This window comes from Glycine max, chromosome 8 (genome assembly GCF_000004515.6).
Source record: "Glycine max cultivar Williams 82 chromosome 8, Glycine_max_v4.0, whole genome shotgun sequence".
Taxonomy (NCBI): domain Eukaryota; kingdom Viridiplantae; phylum Streptophyta; class Magnoliopsida; order Fabales; family Fabaceae; genus Glycine; species Glycine max.
In genome coordinates, this window is record NC_038244.2 from 1984336 (window position 1) to 2006293 (window position 21958).

The 21958-nt window shown below is 32.3% G+C and overlaps 3 protein-coding genes across 4 annotated transcripts; all 3 read right to left on the bottom strand.

Moving 5' to 3' along the window:
- Positions 1-8595: 8595 nt before the first annotated feature.
- Positions 8596-15242, bottom strand: LOC102661069 (uncharacterized). 2 transcript variants are annotated; one of them, XM_026129501.2, is made up of 5 exons: positions 15138-15242; positions 15003-15053; positions 9525-9897; positions 8918-9446; positions 8596-8758 (listed from the first exon to the last, which is right to left on the bottom strand). In XM_026129501.2, the coding sequence occupies exons 3-4, from the start codon at positions 9891-9893 to the stop codon at positions 8931-8933; spliced, it is 885 nt and encodes a 294-aa protein (XP_025985286.1). In that variant the 5' UTR covers positions 9894-9897; positions 15003-15053; positions 15138-15242; the 3' UTR covers positions 8596-8758; positions 8918-8930. The 2 variants fall into 2 exon arrangements, with proteins under 2 accessions (XP_025985286.1, XP_040873843.1); XM_041017909.1 differs by lacking the exon at positions 8596-8758 and having other exon boundaries at positions 8781-9446.
- LOC121172646 (uncharacterized) lies at positions 10091-11538 on the bottom strand. The gene is made up of 4 exons (XM_041017910.1): positions 10999-11538; positions 10696-10921; positions 10564-10608; positions 10091-10236 (listed from the first exon to the last, which is right to left on the bottom strand). The coding sequence occupies exons 1-4, from the start codon at positions 11533-11535 to the stop codon at positions 10115-10117; spliced, it is 930 nt and encodes a 309-aa protein (XP_040873844.1). The 5' UTR covers positions 11536-11538; the 3' UTR covers positions 10091-10114.
- A 678-nt stretch (positions 15243-15920) lies between the features above and the next one.
- Positions 15921-19746, bottom strand: LOC100815100 (protein KINESIN LIGHT CHAIN-RELATED 1). Its single transcript, XM_003530401.5, has 3 exons — positions 18990-19746; positions 17610-18518; positions 15921-16424 (listed from the first exon to the last, which is right to left on the bottom strand). Exons 1-3 carry the CDS (start codon positions 19580-19582, stop codon positions 16190-16192), a joined length of 1737 nt encoding a protein of 578 aa, XP_003530449.1. The 5' UTR covers positions 19583-19746; the 3' UTR covers positions 15921-16189.
- Positions 19747-21958: the final 2212 nt, after the last annotated feature.

Below are 21958 nucleotides of genomic sequence, written 5' to 3' on the forward strand. Positions count from 1 at the left end.
AATAACAATTATACATTAGGAAGAAAAACAAACGTACAATATTAACAATTCCTCAGTTCTTTTTACTCATTTTGTCAATGAAAAATCAAATATTATTTATTGTTTAGCCTTCTGATATCCTCAGATTAAAAAAACTTTTGTTAATTCCACAACCTTCAAGTGATTTGATGAATATATATTGTTGGACAAAGAAATGTGCCAACTGTGTAGAATTAGACAACTATTTGAGCTTTATTGCAACATCCAAAGAGAAACGTACAGTCTGATATAAATTTTTTTATTCTGTGATATAATTTGGAGATTGGATAAGAAGACAATTTTAATTTGGAAGTCTTCTTTCTGAACTCGAGTGATTAATTTGAAGACGCTAGCTAGCATCTAGAAAAGTAAGAATTCCTTGTGTATAAATCAAAATGAGGAAAGGACGTGTAATTTTCAAATTTTCACTAGATTTCTCCACATGAATGCACAGCTCCATACTAATTTGTAAATAGAAAGTGTAACTAAGTAAAGTTCTTACAATATATAGTGACAGAAATATTCAATCCTTTATACTCATAATTTACTTCCTTTATATCCAATCAATTTTCAATGTTGAGTACGAAAAGAAAAGAAAAAAAGGATATTGGAAAAAACTGAAAAGGTAAATCATAAAGAAAGGAAAATTCACAAAAAAATAAAACATTAAATATATTTTTGGTCCCTGATATATACCTGTTTTTGGTATCTGATCCCTAATAAATTTTTTCTTTAAATCGGGTCTCTAATATTTTAAAAGTTTTGTCCAAGATCCTTGTCATTAGTCAGGATATGTTATCTGCTTATATGATCATTAACCGGTCATGTAGGTATGCGACGAGTGGTGTCATGTGTACTCGTTACATGAATGAGATTACATGGATTTTTTTAAATTAAAAATGACATCATTTTTGTAAGCTCCTTCTTCCTCCTTTTTACAACCTCTCCATGCACCACCGCCACCATCGAACAACAAACCACACCACCAAACCACATATCGCAACGCTAACACACCACCACGAGGTGAACACGATGCGCAAACACTGCCATTGTCTCATATCACCATCGTGCCCTCATTCACGTGCACGAACACTGTGTCACAACTCGCAACCACCATCTCCATCCTTCTTCAGATCTGGTTCACCATCATCACACCGTCGCCTCCTTCCTCCCTAGAGATCACCATGGCCTCCAACACCACAATACCCATCCAGATCAGGCCCGCCACCAAATCATCTAGTTTTCACTCATTCTCTGCACTAAAAAAAAGTCATAACTCACCTTTGCAACTCAGGAATACAGCTCCACCTGAGTCTTGTTGCCGAGTTCGCTCGCTCAAACTCAAATCCCATTCTCAGGAAGTAGAGATCCGTCGCCGAGAACCACTCCTTTGTCGCCAACAAGTGCCCCGCCCCCGACTTCTCTCGACACAGCCTTGACGTTGTTGGAGATCGAAGTGGGTGGAGGAATATGTGGGGATGATGGGTTTGGTTCTGAGAAATGGAATGTGGAGCGAATTAGATATATTCAAAATGGTTTCTGGTGGAGTTCCGAGGAGGTTAAGGATGTTCTGGGTTTGTATTGCGACCGGAGAAGAAAGGTTGAAGATCACCTAAAAAGGTGGCCACTTTGATTTTAGTTGTCTGAGTTTAGGACTTCTATTGGCTCTTACTTTAGATTAGAGAAATGACACACGCCCTAATCGCTTCGGTCTTTGCCACAGTCTTCGCCTTCAAAGCCTCCTACTTTCAGCTCTAGAAACAACACACGACGTCATATTTACTTTTAAAAAATTAAAAAAAATAATCATACGTGTAATTCTATTCAAACAAAGAGTACACTTGATACCACACATCTCATGCCTATGTGTTTGGTTGACGACTACGTAAGCAGATAACGAATCACAATTAACAGTAGCGACCTCAGACAAATTTTTAAAAGATTAGAAATACGATTCGAAGGAAAAAATTATCAGGGATGTGATGCCAAAATGGATATATAGTATGGATCAAAAATATATTTGAATCAAAATAAAAAATAAAGAAAGGAAAATAGTACTCCTCCTAAACATGAAAATACTAAAATGCGAGTTGGTGAGTTTTGTTTTGGAAAGCTCAAAGTAAGGAGAGACCCCTATGAACAGTTGTATTTAGGACTTTGATAGGTTCCACTAAATGAAGTGTGAATAAAGTGAAGATATGTGGATCGTAGTGAGAGCAGAGAGGGAGGTATTCTATTAATGATGAATGGTGTGTTTGTCCTGATTTCGTATAAGAAAATGACGTCTAATTCTATCTACAAGTAGAAATATCTTTTTCGATAATTCCACCTACAAACAGAAATTCCTTATGGTCCACTAACCAAAGGATCGATTCTGCGTAACTTCGTGTCTCTCATACATGTGCCGATGGAGTTGAAGAAACCTGCCAGTTCGGTGACCAGAACATACACTAAGGGATATGTTTGGATGACGGGAAGAGGATGCTGCGAAATGGGATAGACATTTAGTGGACGAAATAATTCTACTATTGTTTAGTTTTTTAAATTTCATTCTATACTGACATTTTTCTTTTCCCCATATTGGGGTGGGTAAGATATGGATCTAAACATTCTAAATTTTAAAATATCTATTTTTTACCTCATGAAATTTTCCCTGTAATACTTTGCAGTGTGTTGTTTATTGCTGCCTTGAAAAATTAAAATTATTCATTACTGTTGTTGATACGGGTAAGTTACGACGAATAATCACCCATTTATTTTCATTCTAAAATATTTCGTAGACTGACCAATTTCTCACATGACATTATCCCTTTTATCAAAAAAAATTTTATTCATCAAATTTATGTTTAGCTCCCACACTTATTGTGTGTTCTTCTTCTTTGTCTGAAGTACTTAACCCCATTTTTCTAGTTTCTACTATATCCATTAATACAAGAGAGCATACTATAGGACAGTTGTGTTGCGACCCATCTTTTAGTTTGTTCGCGGAAAACTAAAATACTCATTTTTTGGTCAAAGAAAAAATACTTACAAAATTTTAAATTTTATTAATATTTTTAAAATAAGGAGAATATGAAAATTAAAGTTTTAATTTATTTCACTTCGTCTATGATGGAGTGAAATATTTGTTTTTCATGAAAATAGAAGTCATTTTTGGATTACATGGTAGAGAAAAGAGTTGTAGCAGAACTTTCTCCAAGCTTTCCAATGACATAACAGTTGTAGCTTGCATTGTCTTTTATGGTATTTAACATAAAAATTGAGCACTTTTCTCTTAAAAAATTCCCTCATTTTTCTCTTTTCCTTTTATATTTTATTTTTATCTACTGATCAAACAAAATTGGCTGTTTACGATTGTATAGCCAATTGAGAAATATCTACATGCGATCAATTAGTTTAAAAAGTGACATCCCATTACTCAATATTTCATACACACATAAAGTGATAAAACACTCTAAAAATGTGCAATATGCTCTGAACACAAGAACTGAGTTCTCTCATCATTATAGATTCAAAGATAAATTCAAGTATTCAGACACAAACATTTTTAATTTGAAATCATATTTAGTAAGAAAAATAAATTTACACCATAAAATCATACTTAAATGATGAAGATTTAGTATTGCATAGTCATTTAACAAATTATTATCTTTTTTTAAAAAAATCATATGACTTAGTGTGTTTTAATATTGATCATTAAAAGTAAAATTTAATGATCAATATTTATTTTTCTTCTTCTCACATAAAAAAAATCTAATTAAATATGCTACCTTCTTAATTCCTCTCTATCACGTATTGATTATTCATATGCTGTATTTTATATCTATACATTCTACCGTTGCTTTAAAATTCATCAGATACTTCTAAAAAGAGGGATTATATTTCCTTCATAGCAGTGCCACAAAAACACGTGCAGACATACGCGACAACGAATGTTGACATTAACAAGAATCTTAAACAATATTTTCATCCTAAAAATCAAAGTGATGGAAGTCTTTCCGAGAGAAAGCAGTTCAAAAGTCATTCTACGAAACAATTGTAAACATGCATGATATATTTGTGCTTATTCCTCTTAAATAACTAATATAGTCCAATTTGTAATTACATCATCACCAATCAAAAATATTTTTGACAAAATTTCGAGGAGCATCGTGTATTTTTCCAAAAATTAAAAATAGAGGAGCATTACGTAGGTTAGTGAGAAAGAAGTGAATTTCCAGTGTCCCATCTCCTTTATTTTATTTCTCTCTAATAGGTAGTACTGTTTATCCAAACAAATAAAACCTAACTAGCTCCTGTGTGTATTCCCTTTGGATCATGTCTCGACCCACCCCAATATACAAACTTAACCGATTATTCTGAGATAGAGATTGCGATTGCGATGCTGATGCCCAAAAATGATTGGCATAATTAAAGAAAAAGAAAAGGATGCGTTATTTACGTATTTTATTTATTCATTTTCAGATAATTAAAGATTAATTTCTATGCTAATTGTTCTAATTCTATATCTAAAATCTAGAAATGGTTTACTTGTATATTCCTAACGAAATTATTGTTTTGGTTGGAGTTTTTATAATTATTATAAAAATTAATAATCTTATTACACACAGCAATCTATGGTGTAAATAATAGTGCAAATTTTTTTATACTATCAATGCATTTTAATTAAAGAAATTTTTTTTATTCACTGTCAATGTAAAGATTTATCATTGATAAAAGACAACAAACTCATACATGATAATTTCTTATTAAATGATAACATAATTGTTAGGGATAAAAAAACTTAATTCTTGTAATAATAAAAAAATTTAAACTTAAAAATAACTTAAAAATAATTTTTTTTGTATAAGCATTTTTCTAAGAAACAAATAATATTTGTTTCAAAAAATTTTAGACAAACACATTAAGAAAATAGGAAATTACTTATTTTATTAAAATAAATATTTTTTAACTAATAAATTTAAACAACTCCACTCGTTATCACATATATACCAACGGTAAGGGTAAAAAAATTATATCGTGCTTTTTAATTACTTATTTCAGACCATTAACTAGTATTTTCTATATTGCATAAATATTTAGAATTTTACAAAAAAAAATAATTCAGATAAATTTAAAAAAATTATTTGGAAAATATTAAAAATTATGAAATTTTGTATCTTAATAAAAAAATGTATCAATCTTTAAAAATGATAATTTAAAAGGTTATTATTCTTAAGATAGTATGCTTTAATTTAATAGGGATTAGTAGCCTGTTTTTTGTGTAAGAATATATTAGTTTTTACTTTAATTTATGGATAAAATAAGTTACCAAATATTTCAGTAACCTAATAATGATTTGGTAACAAACATAAAAGAGGAGATAATGTTAGGAGAGATTGTCGGACAAAGATAATTAAGGAAACATTAGTGACTGCGATTTACCACGGACGACAAGTCAAGAGAGAAGGATGCCAAGTTACTTTTCTAATTTATTGATTTTAAATAAGAGAGCACATTTTATGTGCTTAATGCATGCACATAAAAAAGATAAGCCAAGAGAGAAGGAAGTGAATTACTTACTTTACTAATTATTGATTAAAAAAACTAGACAAAATCAAGTTGAACTTTTTATTGAAGCATCTATATATTATTTGAAGCTTCCGTGATCTGGTGACGCACTTCTAACCTCAAGCCTCAGAAGGTAACAAACAACACAACACATGATATATAAGAATCTAATCTAACCCTTAATTTATTTCGTCTTAACGAGCAGAAAATAGAAAATAAAGTATATCAGAAGGGCCTGGCTATGTGCAAGGATTCTGGGAATTAGATTATCTAGAAGATTAATTTTAATTTCATTTATTTATTATTTATGGGAGATTTGGTTCCCTTCTATACTTTTATATATTCTCTGCTCCATTTTCATGTGCAGCGACCCCTTCGAATCTTCTTGCCCCGTGAATTTCACTCTATTCTATTTTTGTGTGACTTTGTACCGGTAATAATATGATCTTCATGATTATTTTTTTCACAAAGTATCCAATTCGAAGAACGAGAATCATAGTCAAAGGCATGATCACAGATTTTACGAGGAGATGAAATTAAATGAGATTTAGACACCCGGCATTGTTAACACGAGCAAATGCATTATTGTTTAAATGTTAATGCTTCCTTGATAAAGTTTTGTGACTTAAAAACTACTGTAGAATTTTGTTAATATCAACCAGAAAGTAAGAAGATAAAAGTAAAAAAAAATGTTTAAATTTTTTTTACATCACAAATATTAAAAAAACTTATTTCTTTATCTTTATTAAAATTTTATATTTTATTAACATTAGGATTTAAGATTGGTATTAACAAAATTGAAAAGAAAAATAGAAACTCAAATTTAATTTAAAATCTAACAAGTTAATTATTCGCATAAAACATCATTTCGTGTTCGGACGAGTAGGGGAAAACCCATCTTCATAGGCCTCCCAAATCCCAAAAGTAAGGGTGTTTTAGACTTTTAGTATGGCAAGATAGGGAATGATCAGTAATTTGTATTGGTTTCCTGCTCCCCTGTTTTATGAAGAAAAAATATATATTATAAAGTTGCCCCAAAATATACTACAAATCTCATTCTAAAGCAAACAACTCCAAATGTTCAATTCTTTACATTCCAATAGTTGTGGACCATTTCGTCCTAAAACATTGACGTATAGAGTTGTTTAGCTGAAATACAAATGTTCAAATAAATGAGTTAATTCTATAACTTGCTCAACAAATATAAATATTAACTTATTTTCTCCATTTTTTCCTATTCTATTTTCTATGCATCTTTCTTCTCGTTTTCTATTATATCACTTTTCATGTCTCCCACTCTTTACCTTTTTTCTTTTTATCTCTATGCACCCTAAAATGGGATGTGCATTTATCATAACTCTAACTTATTATTATTATTTTTTATTCTTATCTTTAATATTTTAACAAAATTCGTGCCATACTTTGATACCGGAAGCCACCATTTAAATCCCTCACCAGAAGATTAGGAGTTTCCTGGATCTTGATTGGCACCTACTTTGTTAGGCGCCGCTAGTTTTTAAGTTCTTTTTTTCTGCTTTCTGCTGCATAAAAAAAAACCCACACCAGAACAAACCTCACCATAACTCAAGTACCCATGACAGCCATTAGTGAAACCCAAACATTACCCACTAACACACATTTCACAAAGCCACGAATATTTAAGCTTGATCTTATAAACTGTGATAACTAGACATTTCTTAGGTTATATTTATCTTGTATCAATACTCTAAAGACATATAGCAAATGGCATTATGCAATCTTATGCCATTCGGGTAACGTGTCCACCCATGACAATGGCCAACAAAGTGTTACACAACACCGATCTATTTTTCATTTGTCCCTTTTACTAAAGAGACGAAAATTTAATCGATTTTAATTTATCTCTTTAGGAGGTTTCATAAATGAAAAGTCACGCCCAAAGCTAAATATAAGATATGACGACACATAATGGTCGTTTTAATATCACTCAACAAGCCACCTCACCACGGACTACAACACCCATACATAGAAATGCAAATTAACTAAATATTTTATATTTAGTTTATGTTAGCTAATTCCTTTTGATTTTTTCCTTGGTAAGATATCCTCATTTAGTTTTTACCGTGAAACACACAGCACAAATAGAGAAATGAACGGGACAATTTCAATCAATCAATAGTATAAGATACCTATAAAATTAGGAGAAGGCAACCATGGTTAAAATCAAAACCAGCAAAAGAAATGAGTCACTAAGAGATATTGACCTTGTTTGTTACTAATGCATATGTATAAATATTGAGGAATAAATATTTAAAATATAAAAGAATGGTATATTCCATGTCTTGTTCAGTTATGATATTTGGATAAGGGGGCAAAATTACACAAAACATCAGTCATGAATAGATATTATGACAAATCATTAACATTCTCATCTCGAGTAACAATAATGTATTAGTCAATATCGTTCGTTCTCCCCTTCAAACTATTCTCGTTTTAGGGTGAGTTTTTGTGTTTTTTGTTATTTTACAATGAATTAAAAAAAAATTTAGAGTGTGTTTGGATGAGGAAATTTAAAATTCTAGAGAATTTTAAATTTTGAAAATTTCAAATTCTTTAATTTAAATTCCTTCATTTCTAAAATTTTGTGTTTGGTTAAGAAATTAGATTTCTTCATTTTTAAAATTTTGTGTTTGGATGATGAAATTAAATTTCTTCATTTTCAAAATTTTGTGTTTGGATAAGGAAATTGAATTTCTTTATTTTTAAAATTTCTTATTTTGATAAAATAATCAAATGCATTCTCTTTTAAAATTTTATATTTTAATAAAACAATTTTTAATAAAATAATTATTTTTTTCATTAATAAATTCTATGTATTATTTGTCGAGTGTGATATTCCAATAAATATATACTATTTTAATCTATTTCAATTAAAAATATATAATTTAACTATTTAAATTATTATTTCATTTACGACACACTACACCACTCACAACATAAACAATATTTAGTATCATTTCACCTTAGAATGTTATTTAGAAGTCTATAGATGAAACTTATTTTTTTGCCAAAGTCATTGGTCAGTAATGCAATTACACCAAAAAAACTTAGACGGAAATAAAATCTAGTCACAAAATAAGTCCAACTTCCAAAATAATTTTGAATTTTCTAATTGCATTTGCTTCAACACAGGAATTCCTTCACATATTTTCTGCAAAAGAAGACATATTTTCTGCAAAAGAAGACATAATGTTAAGTGTCACTAAATAAATCATATTTATTAAAACATAATTTGTTATATAAAATGAAAGATATAAATGTAAAACATAATTATACAACATCAACATACTTGTCATGATATCAAACGTACCTGTAATTTGACATCAAGGCATAAAAGATAAGATGTAATCCTCTTTCTCATCTAATGGAAGAGCTTTTATAATCGCAAACTTAATGAGATTTTCTGTCAACCAATCAATTGCTCTATGTCTAAGTGCACCATTAAAATTAGGTATATTATCTAGCTCACTCACCACTTCATGTACCACTTCTTGAGCTTCTTTTATCTCCATCTTTTTTTTGTTCTCCATCTTCTTCTTAGTCACTTCAACAAATTCTTTCAATGACTCGGCTACTTCTTTCATTGAGGAAATCATCCCTTCTTTCTCTCCACTCTTACTTGGGCGAATGTTTTTTCTCGTGGCAGAACTTGATCCCTCTAAGTCAAAACTCACACTATGAATTGCTTCCTCTTCATTTGTTTCTTTGCTCATGATATCATCTGCATCTAATGCATTTTCTGCTCCGAGTCCAGTAGCTCTATCCTTTGCACATAGGTCAACAATATCATCCCAATTAGGAATGACTTTGAATCGAAATCGTTTGGCCTCTTCATGTGACTTGAAAAAAATAGAAACATGTTAATAACAACACAAATAATAACTACTATTGAATAAAATTAAAAGATAATTGGCTACCTTAACATATTCATTCCATGCAATTTCATTTTCAACGGTAATCATGTACTTTGTGCTATCCCAGTCAAATCCACTTTGACTAAGAATGTCACTCACAATTCCATACCATGTTCTCCAAAGCTTAAAACGATTCTTAACATTATCTGCCATGAGGTGAACTCCAAAACGCTTGGACAAAATTTGAGCTGCAGTACTGTATGCTACTGCTTTCCAATTTCCATCACCTTTATTGCCCAAATTTCTTTGATCTCTAAGCACATCAGCTAGCACACGTTCCATTTCCAAGTTCCATGCGAAGTAACTTCTTGTGTCCTCACTAGACATCTTTCTTTTTCCACCTGACTTGTTCTTCACATTGCTTGATTCCATTTCTCTAGACAAAAAAAAATAATCTCACATATATAATTACATATATATAAAGGTGAGACATGCCAAATTAGCATTCTACGAAAGTATAAAATTAACTACACATAGAAAGAAAACAAAATCCAAAGTATTATGAAATACAAAAATCCAAAGTATCACACATACATGAGTATAGAGTCAATTACACATAAGAAACAAAATCCAAATCCACTAAAAACATCTCTCTAATCAAAGTTTCTTCTTATTTGATAGGTGGCAAACATATTCATTGCTAAAGTATCACGGAATCTTGTCCATTCCTCAGTTGCTTGGATAGTTGTGACTTCATCTCCAATATTATTTGTGACTCTTTCCATTTGTTGATTGATTAACTCATTATCAACAATAGATAAAAGTTCCAAGTCTTGGGCTTCCAAAATTGGATCACTATGTTGTTCATCTCTTATGAAATTATGTAGCATGAAACAAGCATTAATAATTCTTATTTGTGTTTTTATATAAAAAAAAGAAGGAGTTCTTAATATACTCCATCTTTTCTTCAATACCCCAAATGACCTTTCAATAACATTCCTTGCACTTGCATGACGAAGATTAAATAACTCCTTGTAGTTTTGAGGAGTGTTTCCGATCCACTCATTAAGATGATATCTAGTCCCTCGATAAGGTGCTAAAAATCCAGGGCCATTTGTATACCCCGCATCCACAAGAAAATATTTACCTACAATGGTTAAAAAAAATATTATATATAAAAATATGCATATTTCTTTTATATGTTAAATAAAGTTTCATCATTTCATGATATTACCATTTGGTATATGGAGACAATTTTGATGACGCAAAGCATCTCGCAATACTCGAGAATCTCCTGCTGACCCTTCCCACCCGGGCAACACATATATAAACCTTAAATCTGGACCACAAACTCCTAAAACATTTGTAGAGATATCACCCTTTCTATTACAATATCTAGGTCTATCTTCTGCAGAAACTGTTACTGGAATATGTATCCCATCAAGTGCTCCAATCGAATTCTAAAAACATTCCAAAATAAAAAATAAGTCACAATCACTTAAAGTACCTTATAATTACTAACAAATGACAAACTTACCTTAAACCATCTCCATTTGTTTTCCACCGAGCCCTCTAGATTATACTCATAGAACTTCAAATATTCTTTGCTTACTTTCATTATAGCTCGCAGGACATTCTTGAATTGCCTACTAATTGTTTCCATGGATCTACAATAACTAAAGTGCACAACTCTATACTTTAGGTTGTGAGCAAGGATATGCAAAAACATTGCCACAGCTTCATCTATAGGAACATTTTTTGTTTTTACCAATTGCCCTTTCTCTTGTAAAATTCTACAAAGCTTAAAAAATGCCTTTTTACTGACCCTTAATTGTTCAATGCAATCAGTTTCTGTTCCCCTGTATAGACGATTGAGGAAACTATGCCTTTCTAATTCCAAATTTCGGGCAGGTTCCTTAACAAAATACTTGTCATGATACCAAGTCAGTGCACCCAAAAGCATAGTGACAACACTAACAATAATGAAAAATATTTGTTCAAGTTCTTCTTCCTCCTCTTCATCTCTTCTACGTTTTCTTGAAGTAGCCGAAGCATTAACTATACTACTTTCCATTTCTTGACTATCCACACTATATAACTAAAAGAAAAATAATATAATAACAAAGGATTAATTAAGAAGCTGATGCATATGCTTATCAAGAATAATGATAAAAATTCAATTGAACAATCAATAGAAATTCAAATACATCATTAACATCTCTTATCAAACATGTGTCATACTCAAGAAAAAAAAAAGACAAAGCAAGATGTGAAGGCAGAAAAGGACCACGTATATGCACTTTCTTCCTTCGTATGTAGTCCTCTCTTTTTTATGTTTATATATTGAAACACTAATCAATGCCAGGATATATCCATCTTAATTATACCGTTTAACTTGGTAGCACCAGTGTACTCTTTATCCTAGCTAAGAAGCCATGTATTAACAATTTAACATCTGGTTCAGGTTTAAGGCTCTACTATAAGACCCAGGACCAATATATCAATTACATAAAAATAAATTTTGCTTTCAAAATCATACATATAATAAAAAGAAATAAATTAAAGGAGTATAAAATAATTTAAAATTCAGTCCTACTGACGTGTGCTCAAAAAATTATAAAGAATTAATAAATAGAAAACATGTATTTAAAATTACTACTATAATGAAAATACATCATTACAATAAATAGAGTTGCAGATGTAGGGTGTCCTAGCTATAATATATATTGTTTCAGACATAAGTAATTTTTTACGCTCATATCATGCTGGTTTATTCATACATGCTTTAAGTAACTCCATATGGCTGGAAAAGCTGAGATCAATGAACTAATGTTCACAGTTGCAGAGATGTACGAATACGAGGAGGGGCAGTATATTTATTTACATACATGCATATATACTAGTGGAAACTTATGCTAAATATCTGAAACTTTACTCATTAAAAATACTATAACTAATGTTTTGTTTGACGACCAAAAAACTCTGAAAAAGAATCTAGCTACGTAATATATGAAGAATCCTGAAACTTTGCTTGATCAATTTTTTATGGAGGCACATGGCAGGGTTGTTGTCGGCTTGAGAATGGATAAAAGCATATCTGACAAGGATTCGGGAGCTCTTGTAGAAGGTTTTGATTTTTGTTTGCCTGAGATTTTGATTCATGGGAGGTTCTTCTGAGTTTGAGACTTTGGATAGATAATATTGATCTTTACTCAATCCTTTCAAGGTCAGTTAATTAAGTCATTCATGTAATTAATTATTTCAATTTGTTTACTGTTATATCATTGCTATGTATTAAATATAAGGATTCATCACATCCAACAATAATTGATTCTTTTATTGGATTATTGAGCTAACCCAGTTGGCATTTCTGGTAGAATATTGGTTTATTCATTTTCTGTAAACAGGAAATGCAAGTTGGGTTATTTAAGTTCTACATTATTCTTTTCTTTAAGGAGAAGATTGGATTTTTTTTTTTTTTACTTCTGATTTAGTGTTTCTGGACTGGATCTGATTATATTCATTTTTTTCTTTATCAGTTGAACTCCATATGGTTTATTCATATACGATTGTAACACAAACTTAATACATACATGCTTTTAGTTTCTAACCAACATTCATGTATGACACAATGCTAGGACACCCTACATCTGCAAAAAAAAATATATTATTCATACATATGGTTTATTCATACATGCTTTAAGTAATTTGCACATATCTGGTGTACTCATAAATATATGGTTTATTCATACATGGTCAATTAGGATTATTATATAAATATATTCCTCTATGAGGAAATCAATAAATGAAAAATGAGTTTCTATTTTATCTTCTTCATAGTTTTTCTATAGTCTTTTATTGTGTTTTCTTAGGAGTAGTGGTAGTGTAGTATTTTGCACTCTAGTTTAGGCGTAGTTCAATATTACAAAATTAGTTTTTCTTGACTTATATATTTTAATTTTATCATACCTAAAGGCAGCCTAAAATAAGAAAGCGGGGGTGAACTTAAATTCCTAGAAGCCTAAAATTAGAAGGCGTTTATGAACTTAAACCCCATCAAGGAATGAATACCATGGTCCATATTCTATTTAGTATTGTATCAACAAATTTCCAATTACTAACATTGCTAATATATATAGTCTTTAATAGTGGTACAAGGATTTTAAAAGTGTCATGAGCACCTTAAAGTCTGAAATCCTGCAATAAGAAGACCTCTTCTCATTAAGTTCAGCTTTGGACATTTCTGTTCGATATAGGAGTAAACTATAGCAAACTAAATTAAGTGAAACCTAGCTGAAATAGCTCAATTAGGAAAGGGAAATTATGTCAAGATAAATGGCAAATCTGGTGTACTGTGAGTTATCCCTAGAAAGTTTGGAAACCGTATCATATAGTGTAATGGAAAAGGCAGAGACATATCAGATTATTGGAGATACCAAAATTCTTGTATTCAATAAGAGCAAGGATATCACTTTAAAGTTTAAACCAGCAGAATATATGCTAATGCTATGCTATCATTGTCAATCCAGCTTCATCATTACTGCATTTTGAAAACCATAGCAAAAAGTCTCTTTTTTCTCTATTTCTATAAGGTTCATCAGAGTATATATCCTAGTGTTTTAACTTGTTACATTCAAATTGTTCGTCTAGGACATGGGACATGAATCGAAGTTAACATATGTTGGATATCAATACTGTATATTTTAAAGTATAAGCATACAAAAAAAACAAAAAAACTGGTTCTTTTATTAATATACTAGAGAACTTCATTCTTAAATTCTGAATTGATAATCCTCTGTTAACACGAGTATAAAAAGCTACTCAAGAAGGAATTTATCAGCATGATGAGAAAGTTATTCACCTTCAACTTTGAAAGAAATTCCTGTAACTTGTAACAAATTTACAGGCTTCACTGTAAAGAACATGACAGGGCTCTCAGGTAAGATTTGTTTGGTTTTATTCCAATTTCTTTTGAAATATATTTTAAGCTGTTGAGATTATTGGTTCATTCCAATCTGGCAAAACTTACAATCTCACAGGAAGTAAAGTTAAGTTATATGAAGTGTAGTGGGGACATGCATGAATTTTATTTTGGTTTGGTTTTCAGATGATCTGAGGAACACGCACTTGAAAGAGTTTGAAGGAGCTTTCAAGTTAAGTCATATAGAATACATCTTGAAGCAATGTATAAATTAGTGACCAATATTTGTTTTAACAGCAACTAAATTCTTAAATTGATAAGATTTTCTCACTCTAAAGAAGAACAAGACAAAAACAACAGGAAGATCATAAACAACTAGTAAATAAATCTTGAAAATAGAATCTGTTGCACGAACAAGGCACAATAAGAATTAGAAATTCCAGCACAAACTACATATCATATGAAAATAGACAAGAAATAGATGAACACTGTGATTTCTAGATCTACGCCTTATTACGCTTAGATTGAACAATAAAGATAGAGATAGAAATAATAATCGTAGGAATAATGAAAAATGAACCATCTATTTGAAAAATGCATTGATGGAGGCGAGAACTGACCTTCCTTGTGATCGGCACCTTTTTCGGAATAATGCAGAGGGAGAAACGAAACTGTTGCAAGAGAAAGAGAAGAGTGAAAAACTTAGCAAGAATGAAGGATCGAGAGAGAACCTATCAAAATCCTAACACAATCACCTTCTTTTTCTTCTTCCTTTCCGATGCAGTCACCAGAAACCACCGATGCAGTCACCAGAAACCACCGCCGGCAGCTGAACAAGTGTGGAGGTTTCCGACAGAAGCTGTTGCAAGAGAGAGAACGAAGGATTTTGAAAGAAGTTGTTGCAAGAGAATGAAAGAGCCAGAGAATGAAGGAGCCACAGAATGAAGGGTTTCGGGAGAAGCCACCTCAGAAAAGAATTTCAAATTCTTTCATAAATGGAAAGAATTTAAAATGCTAATATTTAAGTTAACTAAAATCCCTTATCAAAATCCTCAAATTTCAATTTTTTTAAAATTTTTTATCCAAACATCTTATTTGATTGGAAAGTAATTAAAATCCTTTAAAAAATTGAATTACCCTATTAAATTCCCCCATCCAAACACACTCTTAGGTTAATTTAATAAGGCTTCGTAATAACTTCTAAATACACAAATTTTTTGGAAAAAAAGAAGAAAAGAACAAACTGAGCTTGATTAGTGAAATAAAATAAAAAAATCAATTTATCTTCTCTACATTTGTGGACGGAGCATGATGCCCATTGTCTCTCTTTCTTTTCCTTCTCTCCCCCTCCTTTATATGCACAATCACGGTTCATTTCTTTGGTCTTTCACAAATTGATGTAGTTCGTGATTATCATAAATAGAGCACGAATTTCTCGACGCCTTTTACTCTTTCGGATAAAGCACCAAACATTGGCATAATCGGAGGTCAAAGAGAAAACAATTTTGCTAGCTCGCTTACACGCAAGATAGGTAAAATAAAACACAATCTCATCAAAATTTATTCACTCAGAATAAAAATTTGCTTTCAACATTTTCCGGAAACGTAGGACAGGTATAGAATTTTGTGGTACAGCTAAAAGATCACAACACAATTGATAAAGCAATTAACACAGAGAAACAAATGCATGAACAAATATCAAGAAACAGGAAAGCTCCCTCCCAAATTACATATTCAACCCTATACAAGATATCCTATGTTACAGAATGTGCATTCAATATATATATTTAAATGAATAAAACTATGGTTAAATTCTAAACCCCAAACCAGGCCACCTCTTTGCCCCCTCCTTCTTCGTCCGCTTTGAGCCAGGATCAATAAGGTTTTCCAGAGATTTTGCTTTTCTGTCCCGTGTCTTGCCTGCTTCTTTCAGAAGCTCTGCCAGACGACGCTTCTCATCTTCAAAATCAGGATTTGCTATCCCAAGCTTTTCCTCCCTCAGCTTGAGAACATATTCTAAGATTTCAATCGCATCTCCCACTCTGAAGCATGCCATCATACCAGGTTGAGTTAATTATGGAATATTTTGCTTTAAAGTTTGAACATACAAGTATTACGGCACAGCACAACATAAAATAGACATTCAGTTTTTCTATTTGAACAAAAGAAATAACTAGGAAACCATCCTCATGAAGAGAATAGAAGATAGGTAAGAAAGATTGAAACTGGTACAAAGAAACACATAATACACCAGCAAAGGGGGCGGAGCTAGAAAATATTTATTGGGGTAAGATCAATGGAAGTCCAAAAGAATGACACAATAATAATATTAAAGTTCGATTAAATTAATTAGTAGATCCCAAAATTATTTAGGGATTTAGTTCCTATATTTCAAAGTTTGTATTAGGTCCCTCAATTTATAAATCATTTTTAATCAAGTCCCTAACTAAATTTTCATCAGGTTTCCATTAAGTAAAAAGACAAAGGCTTGCATGTAATTTGTTTTTTCCTATTTTTAAAAAACAATTTTGTGCTTTCAATAACAAAACTTTCTTATCAAAAGCTTGTTTGAAAAGAATAATTTTTTTAAAAAAACTATATTCAAAATTAATATTTTTTAATTTTCCATTATTCACAGTCTTCTTTGTACTGTTTCCTCTTTTCATATTCTTACTCTCTAAAAATTAGTTATTAAAAATTATTTTATAAAATAAATTTAAAAAACCAAAAACAAAATCAAACTTGTAATTAATTTTTTTTATACAATATAAAGACTTGCTGAATAATTAAACTAGTGACATACTCGCTAAATTGAAAATTTTAAATTAGGTTAATGAAGTCTTAACAAAAATGTATTTAGGGACTCAATTAAAAAGATTTAAAACTTTAAGGGCCTAATTACAAACTTTCAAAGTACAAAGATTTACTTAAAAAATTCTCAAATAGTTTAGGAACCTACAAATTAATTTAATCTTAATGTTCTAGCTTACAAAAAAGTTGAACTTAAAAACAGCCAAGACAAAACAGCAGCAATCAAGCAAACATATAACTATACTAATAACTACACTAAGCTTCCAGTCAGTCACTGATAATCTATAACTATCTTTTACTTTAGGCTGCTTCAAAAGGGAACACTTTCACAACATGAATTGAATCAGGGAACAAAACAAATATATCAGCTAACTATGAGTCAAAAGAAAACAAGGATGTTGAGAAATGAATTTTACCTTCCCATAGCATCATATGTAGCTGCAAGGTTGCTGTACACCCCAAGAGTATCCTGATGACATGGGCCACACTCCTGTTCAAGAATTCCCCTAGCTTCTTCAAACAACTCAGCAGCCTCATCAATCTTGAACAGTTGAACACATGCCAACCCCATCTGGTTCAAAACAACTCCAAAGAAGGCACTCTTTCTCTCCCCACTAGCCCTGAGTTTCGCCACAGCACTCTCAAACGAGTTCCTTGAGTCCTCATACCTCCCAATCATGTAATACATCACTCCCATTCGTGCCTCAATCCCCGCAATAGTGCTCTGCTGCCCTGGCTTATCCTCCAACAACTTCATTGCCCTGTTCAACAGCTTCAGCGCCTCCTCCGGCTCATCGACAGATTCAAAAACTGCTGAAATCTCTGTCAAGCCACCGGCAATCTCCTCTGCGGTGGTCCCCGGAACAGGCTTTGAGTAAATCCTAAGAGCATTCTCACAGTAAGACTTTGACTCGCGAAGCTTACCAGTCCTGTGGTACAAATCAGCAAGCCTCACAAAAACAGAGGCAACAGAAGGGTGGTTCTCACCCTTGGCAGACTTAAACACCGTAAGCGCCTTCTGGTATGAGAAAATCGCCTCGTCAAAACGACAAAGCGACATGTAAATGTTCCCAATGCTAACATCAATTGATGCAACCTCATTATCTTGACCATTTGCAATCATGGCCATGCTAGCAAGCACAAGATGCTCCAACGCCGATTCATAATCTCCCTTTGCCTCACAAATCAGTGCCATCAGCCTCCTATCTGCAGCTTCCTCAAGCGAAGCTGGTTCACTATGTGCGCGATGAATCTCCAACGTCTTCTTACACAGATCCTCTGCTTTATCAAACTGCATTGCTTGCACATTTGCCTCCGCTAAGTATCTACCACACAACACCAATTCAAAAACACAATTATCCTCATATCACAATTAGGACAAAAATTATATGCAATTCCATAGGTACTTTTGGTCTTGGTCTCCGATCATAACTAGAATTTCAATCGGTAATATGTGCAGACATTAAATGTGCTGATATAAAATGAAATCCTTTATGCAGATTACGAAGATTAAAACTCCAATTCTATTTGACCTACTACATCTAGGTTTTGTCCAAACAATTATCAATTCAACAACATAATTTAAGTATCCAATTATAATTAGTACCAAACTTAGATACAGTTCTATAAGTGCTTCTAGAGTTGTTCACCAATCAGAATTGAAGTTTCACCAAGGTAGTCTGAGTCGACATTTAATATTGTGTGGATTACTGATCTAATTATAATTTGACTGCATCTAAGTTTCATCCAAACAATTTAAGAATCGAGAAAATGAACAAGATAAAACGATTGCGTACCGGCAAGTTTCACCGACGCGGGGATCGGAGTCGCCGAGGGCTTGGATCTGGATCTGGAGGCCTTGGTCGTAGCAGGAGATGGATCTGTCGACCTGGCCGAGCATGGAGAAGGTGTCGCCGAGCTGCATGTAGCCGGAGAAGGCGGCGAGGGCGTGATCGGCGCCGCGTTCGACGTCGGGGACTTGGATAGCGCGTTCGAGGACGGGGACGGCTTCGTCGAAGCGTCCGAGGCTGCAGTAGATGGCGGCGAGGACGTGGAGGCTCATGGCGAGGTCGAGGCTGGGCTCGCCCTCGACGGCGCAGCGCTCGAAGGACTTGGAGGCCCGGATGGCGAAGTCGAGGGCCTTGGAGGGCCCATCGCCCGAGGCAATGGTGTCGCGGGCCAACTTAAGGAGGAATGGGCCGAGATCCGGGTTGTCGAGAGAGGCATCAGAGAGAAGCGGAGGGGTTTCAGGAGTTTTCTTTTTGGAGGAGCGAGAAGGAGATGGGCTGGGTGGTTTTTTGGGGAGTGGAGAAGGGGTTCTCTGGGATTGCCTGGGTGTGTCCGGGACGGAGATTCCGAGGGGTTGGGCGTCCGATACGAGACCTGGCATGCTGCTGGAGGGACTCGGATTACAAATTTTCTTCTATTGATTAAGAAACTAGACTCTGAGCTCCCAAGGAGCTTTCATTCTTTTCACCCTCTATCTGTCTCTCGGGTTATTATGGTAATTCAACTCCCCTCCTCCGTCAACTTCTTCCGCCAACGCCCATCTGCTCAAATTATTAATTATTATAACTCTTTTTACCCCTTTTTCTTTCTTTCTTTCTCTCTTTTTGTTTTTGTTTTCTTTAGTCTTATTCAAGTGGAGCATATTCATACTTTTTTTAAATTAATTTTTCTAATTCACAAAGTTCAAACAATTTTATTCAAAACAAAACAAGCATGTACTAGATAATAGATTCACGCGTTAATTCTTTCTTCATATTGAATTTGATTTCTTCTTTAAATGATGATGACGCGTTTGTTTTTTTTTTATTTTATTATTATTAGTAAGTAAAAGTCATCTTCTAAATTTTCACTCACTTTAATCTTCAGTTACTTACCACTAACAAGTACTGGTCGATCGTCGTCGTATGCTTGGATTATATAAATTTTGCAGCTTTGGCTCATGGATTATGAATATGACCGAGAGAAAGGGTGGAGATCGAATTGGAGATGGATGTTAAGGAAAATTTGGCAACGTATTTATATCTCAATATAATAAATATATTTATTCCACAATTTCCTTTTTATTTTTCTATAATGGAATAAAATGTATACATTTCAAATTACAAATTTAATTTCCCCCGTTGAAATTTTTTTCCTTTCAGACTGTAATTACTTAAAACGTCTTGCAATATTTCTTTCTCTAATTTCTCCCATATGAAAATCGATTTGAAATAGATATTTTTCTTAATACGAATGTCATAGATATTTAATTCATTATTAATTTCCTAGTCAGTTTCATTAGGGGTGGAATGAAGTTTGCTTTTAATTTCTAACAACCGAAACACTTGTTTTAACTCTTTCACTAGATACAGAACATTCAAGGCTTTTTAGGTTATTATTCGAAAAGAAAAAAAAAGTTAACAAATGTATCTTACATAAAAATTTATAATTGAATAATAACATAAAAATTCTTTAAATTAATCGTTTAGTATATATACTATTTATTTTTATTTCAATTCATTAAAAAGAATCTTTACTTTATTTTTCAATTGGAACTGGTATATGAATGAATATGCATGATAGATTTTTTTTGGTAGACAAAAATGTACATGATAGAATAGTAAATTTCACTCAACATTAATTTGTAGTTTTCTAGCACTACAATAATAGAATTTGCAGTCAGCCATATATGGGTCTGACAATTTACATGAAGTAGGTGAAACTATTACTTGACCTATTTATTCCTTGCTCTGCCTTGTGCCCTGTGATGATGGATTCATGCTCATTTCGTGCTTCTCCTATCTTAAAAGTTGCTCAGAACCTTCATTAGTATTAAGCTTGAACTCTAACAAAAAAGGAGAAGAACATGCATTTACCTGTTGCACATATAGAGAATGATAGCTGGTGAAAGTCTTTAGTTGAGGAGTCATTAGATTACTAGTGCATGTCGTGTTCTGAATATTGAGCCAAGCACCTTCAGTGGAGGAGAATCATAAGAGCCATTTGGAAAATTGATTAGGATATTTTAATTGCTGACCATTTTTTCTCTCTGTATTTATCCCAAAGTCAACAGGACTAGATTATATGATTAGTTAGTTAGCTTGATTTTAGTTTCTATTCTATCATACATTATAGATGCCGCCACTGTGTCCATCCCTATTACCAGATAAATAAAAATAGGGTGGTTAATTATAGGCACATTATTCGGTGGTAGTTAGCTATTGGATTTTGTGTACCATCTCATTAATATATTTAGCTTTTAATTTTCCTCTTTATGCTCCCTTCAGAATCAGAGGCCCAACTAAGACATGTTAGGCATCTAGCCTTGACTTTATGGTTAACATCCTGATTTAGTTAGTGCGTCTGATCCTTATACACAGTAATCAACACTAGTTTAAAAGGCAAAGACACATCAATTGTTATCGTTCAACTAATCATATCATTGCAGATGAATTCTTTAGGTTGGACTGTCAAATGTCAATTAAGAATAATATATATATTATGTATTATAGTATATATAATATTATACGTATAGAAAATTGATGAAAAGCATGTAAAAATATAATAATTTCTATTATTAAGCACATGAATCACCTGATTAAAATTATTTTGACTTGATCAAAGATTTTGATTTCGATTCTTGAATATATACGTTTAATACTTAAAATAACAAATTTATTGTCATAATAATCCTCTCCAATTCAAATAAATTTGTCTTCGATGAACGATACATGTATTCTGGATAAAAAAAAATCATAATAATTTCTGTTAGGGTAAA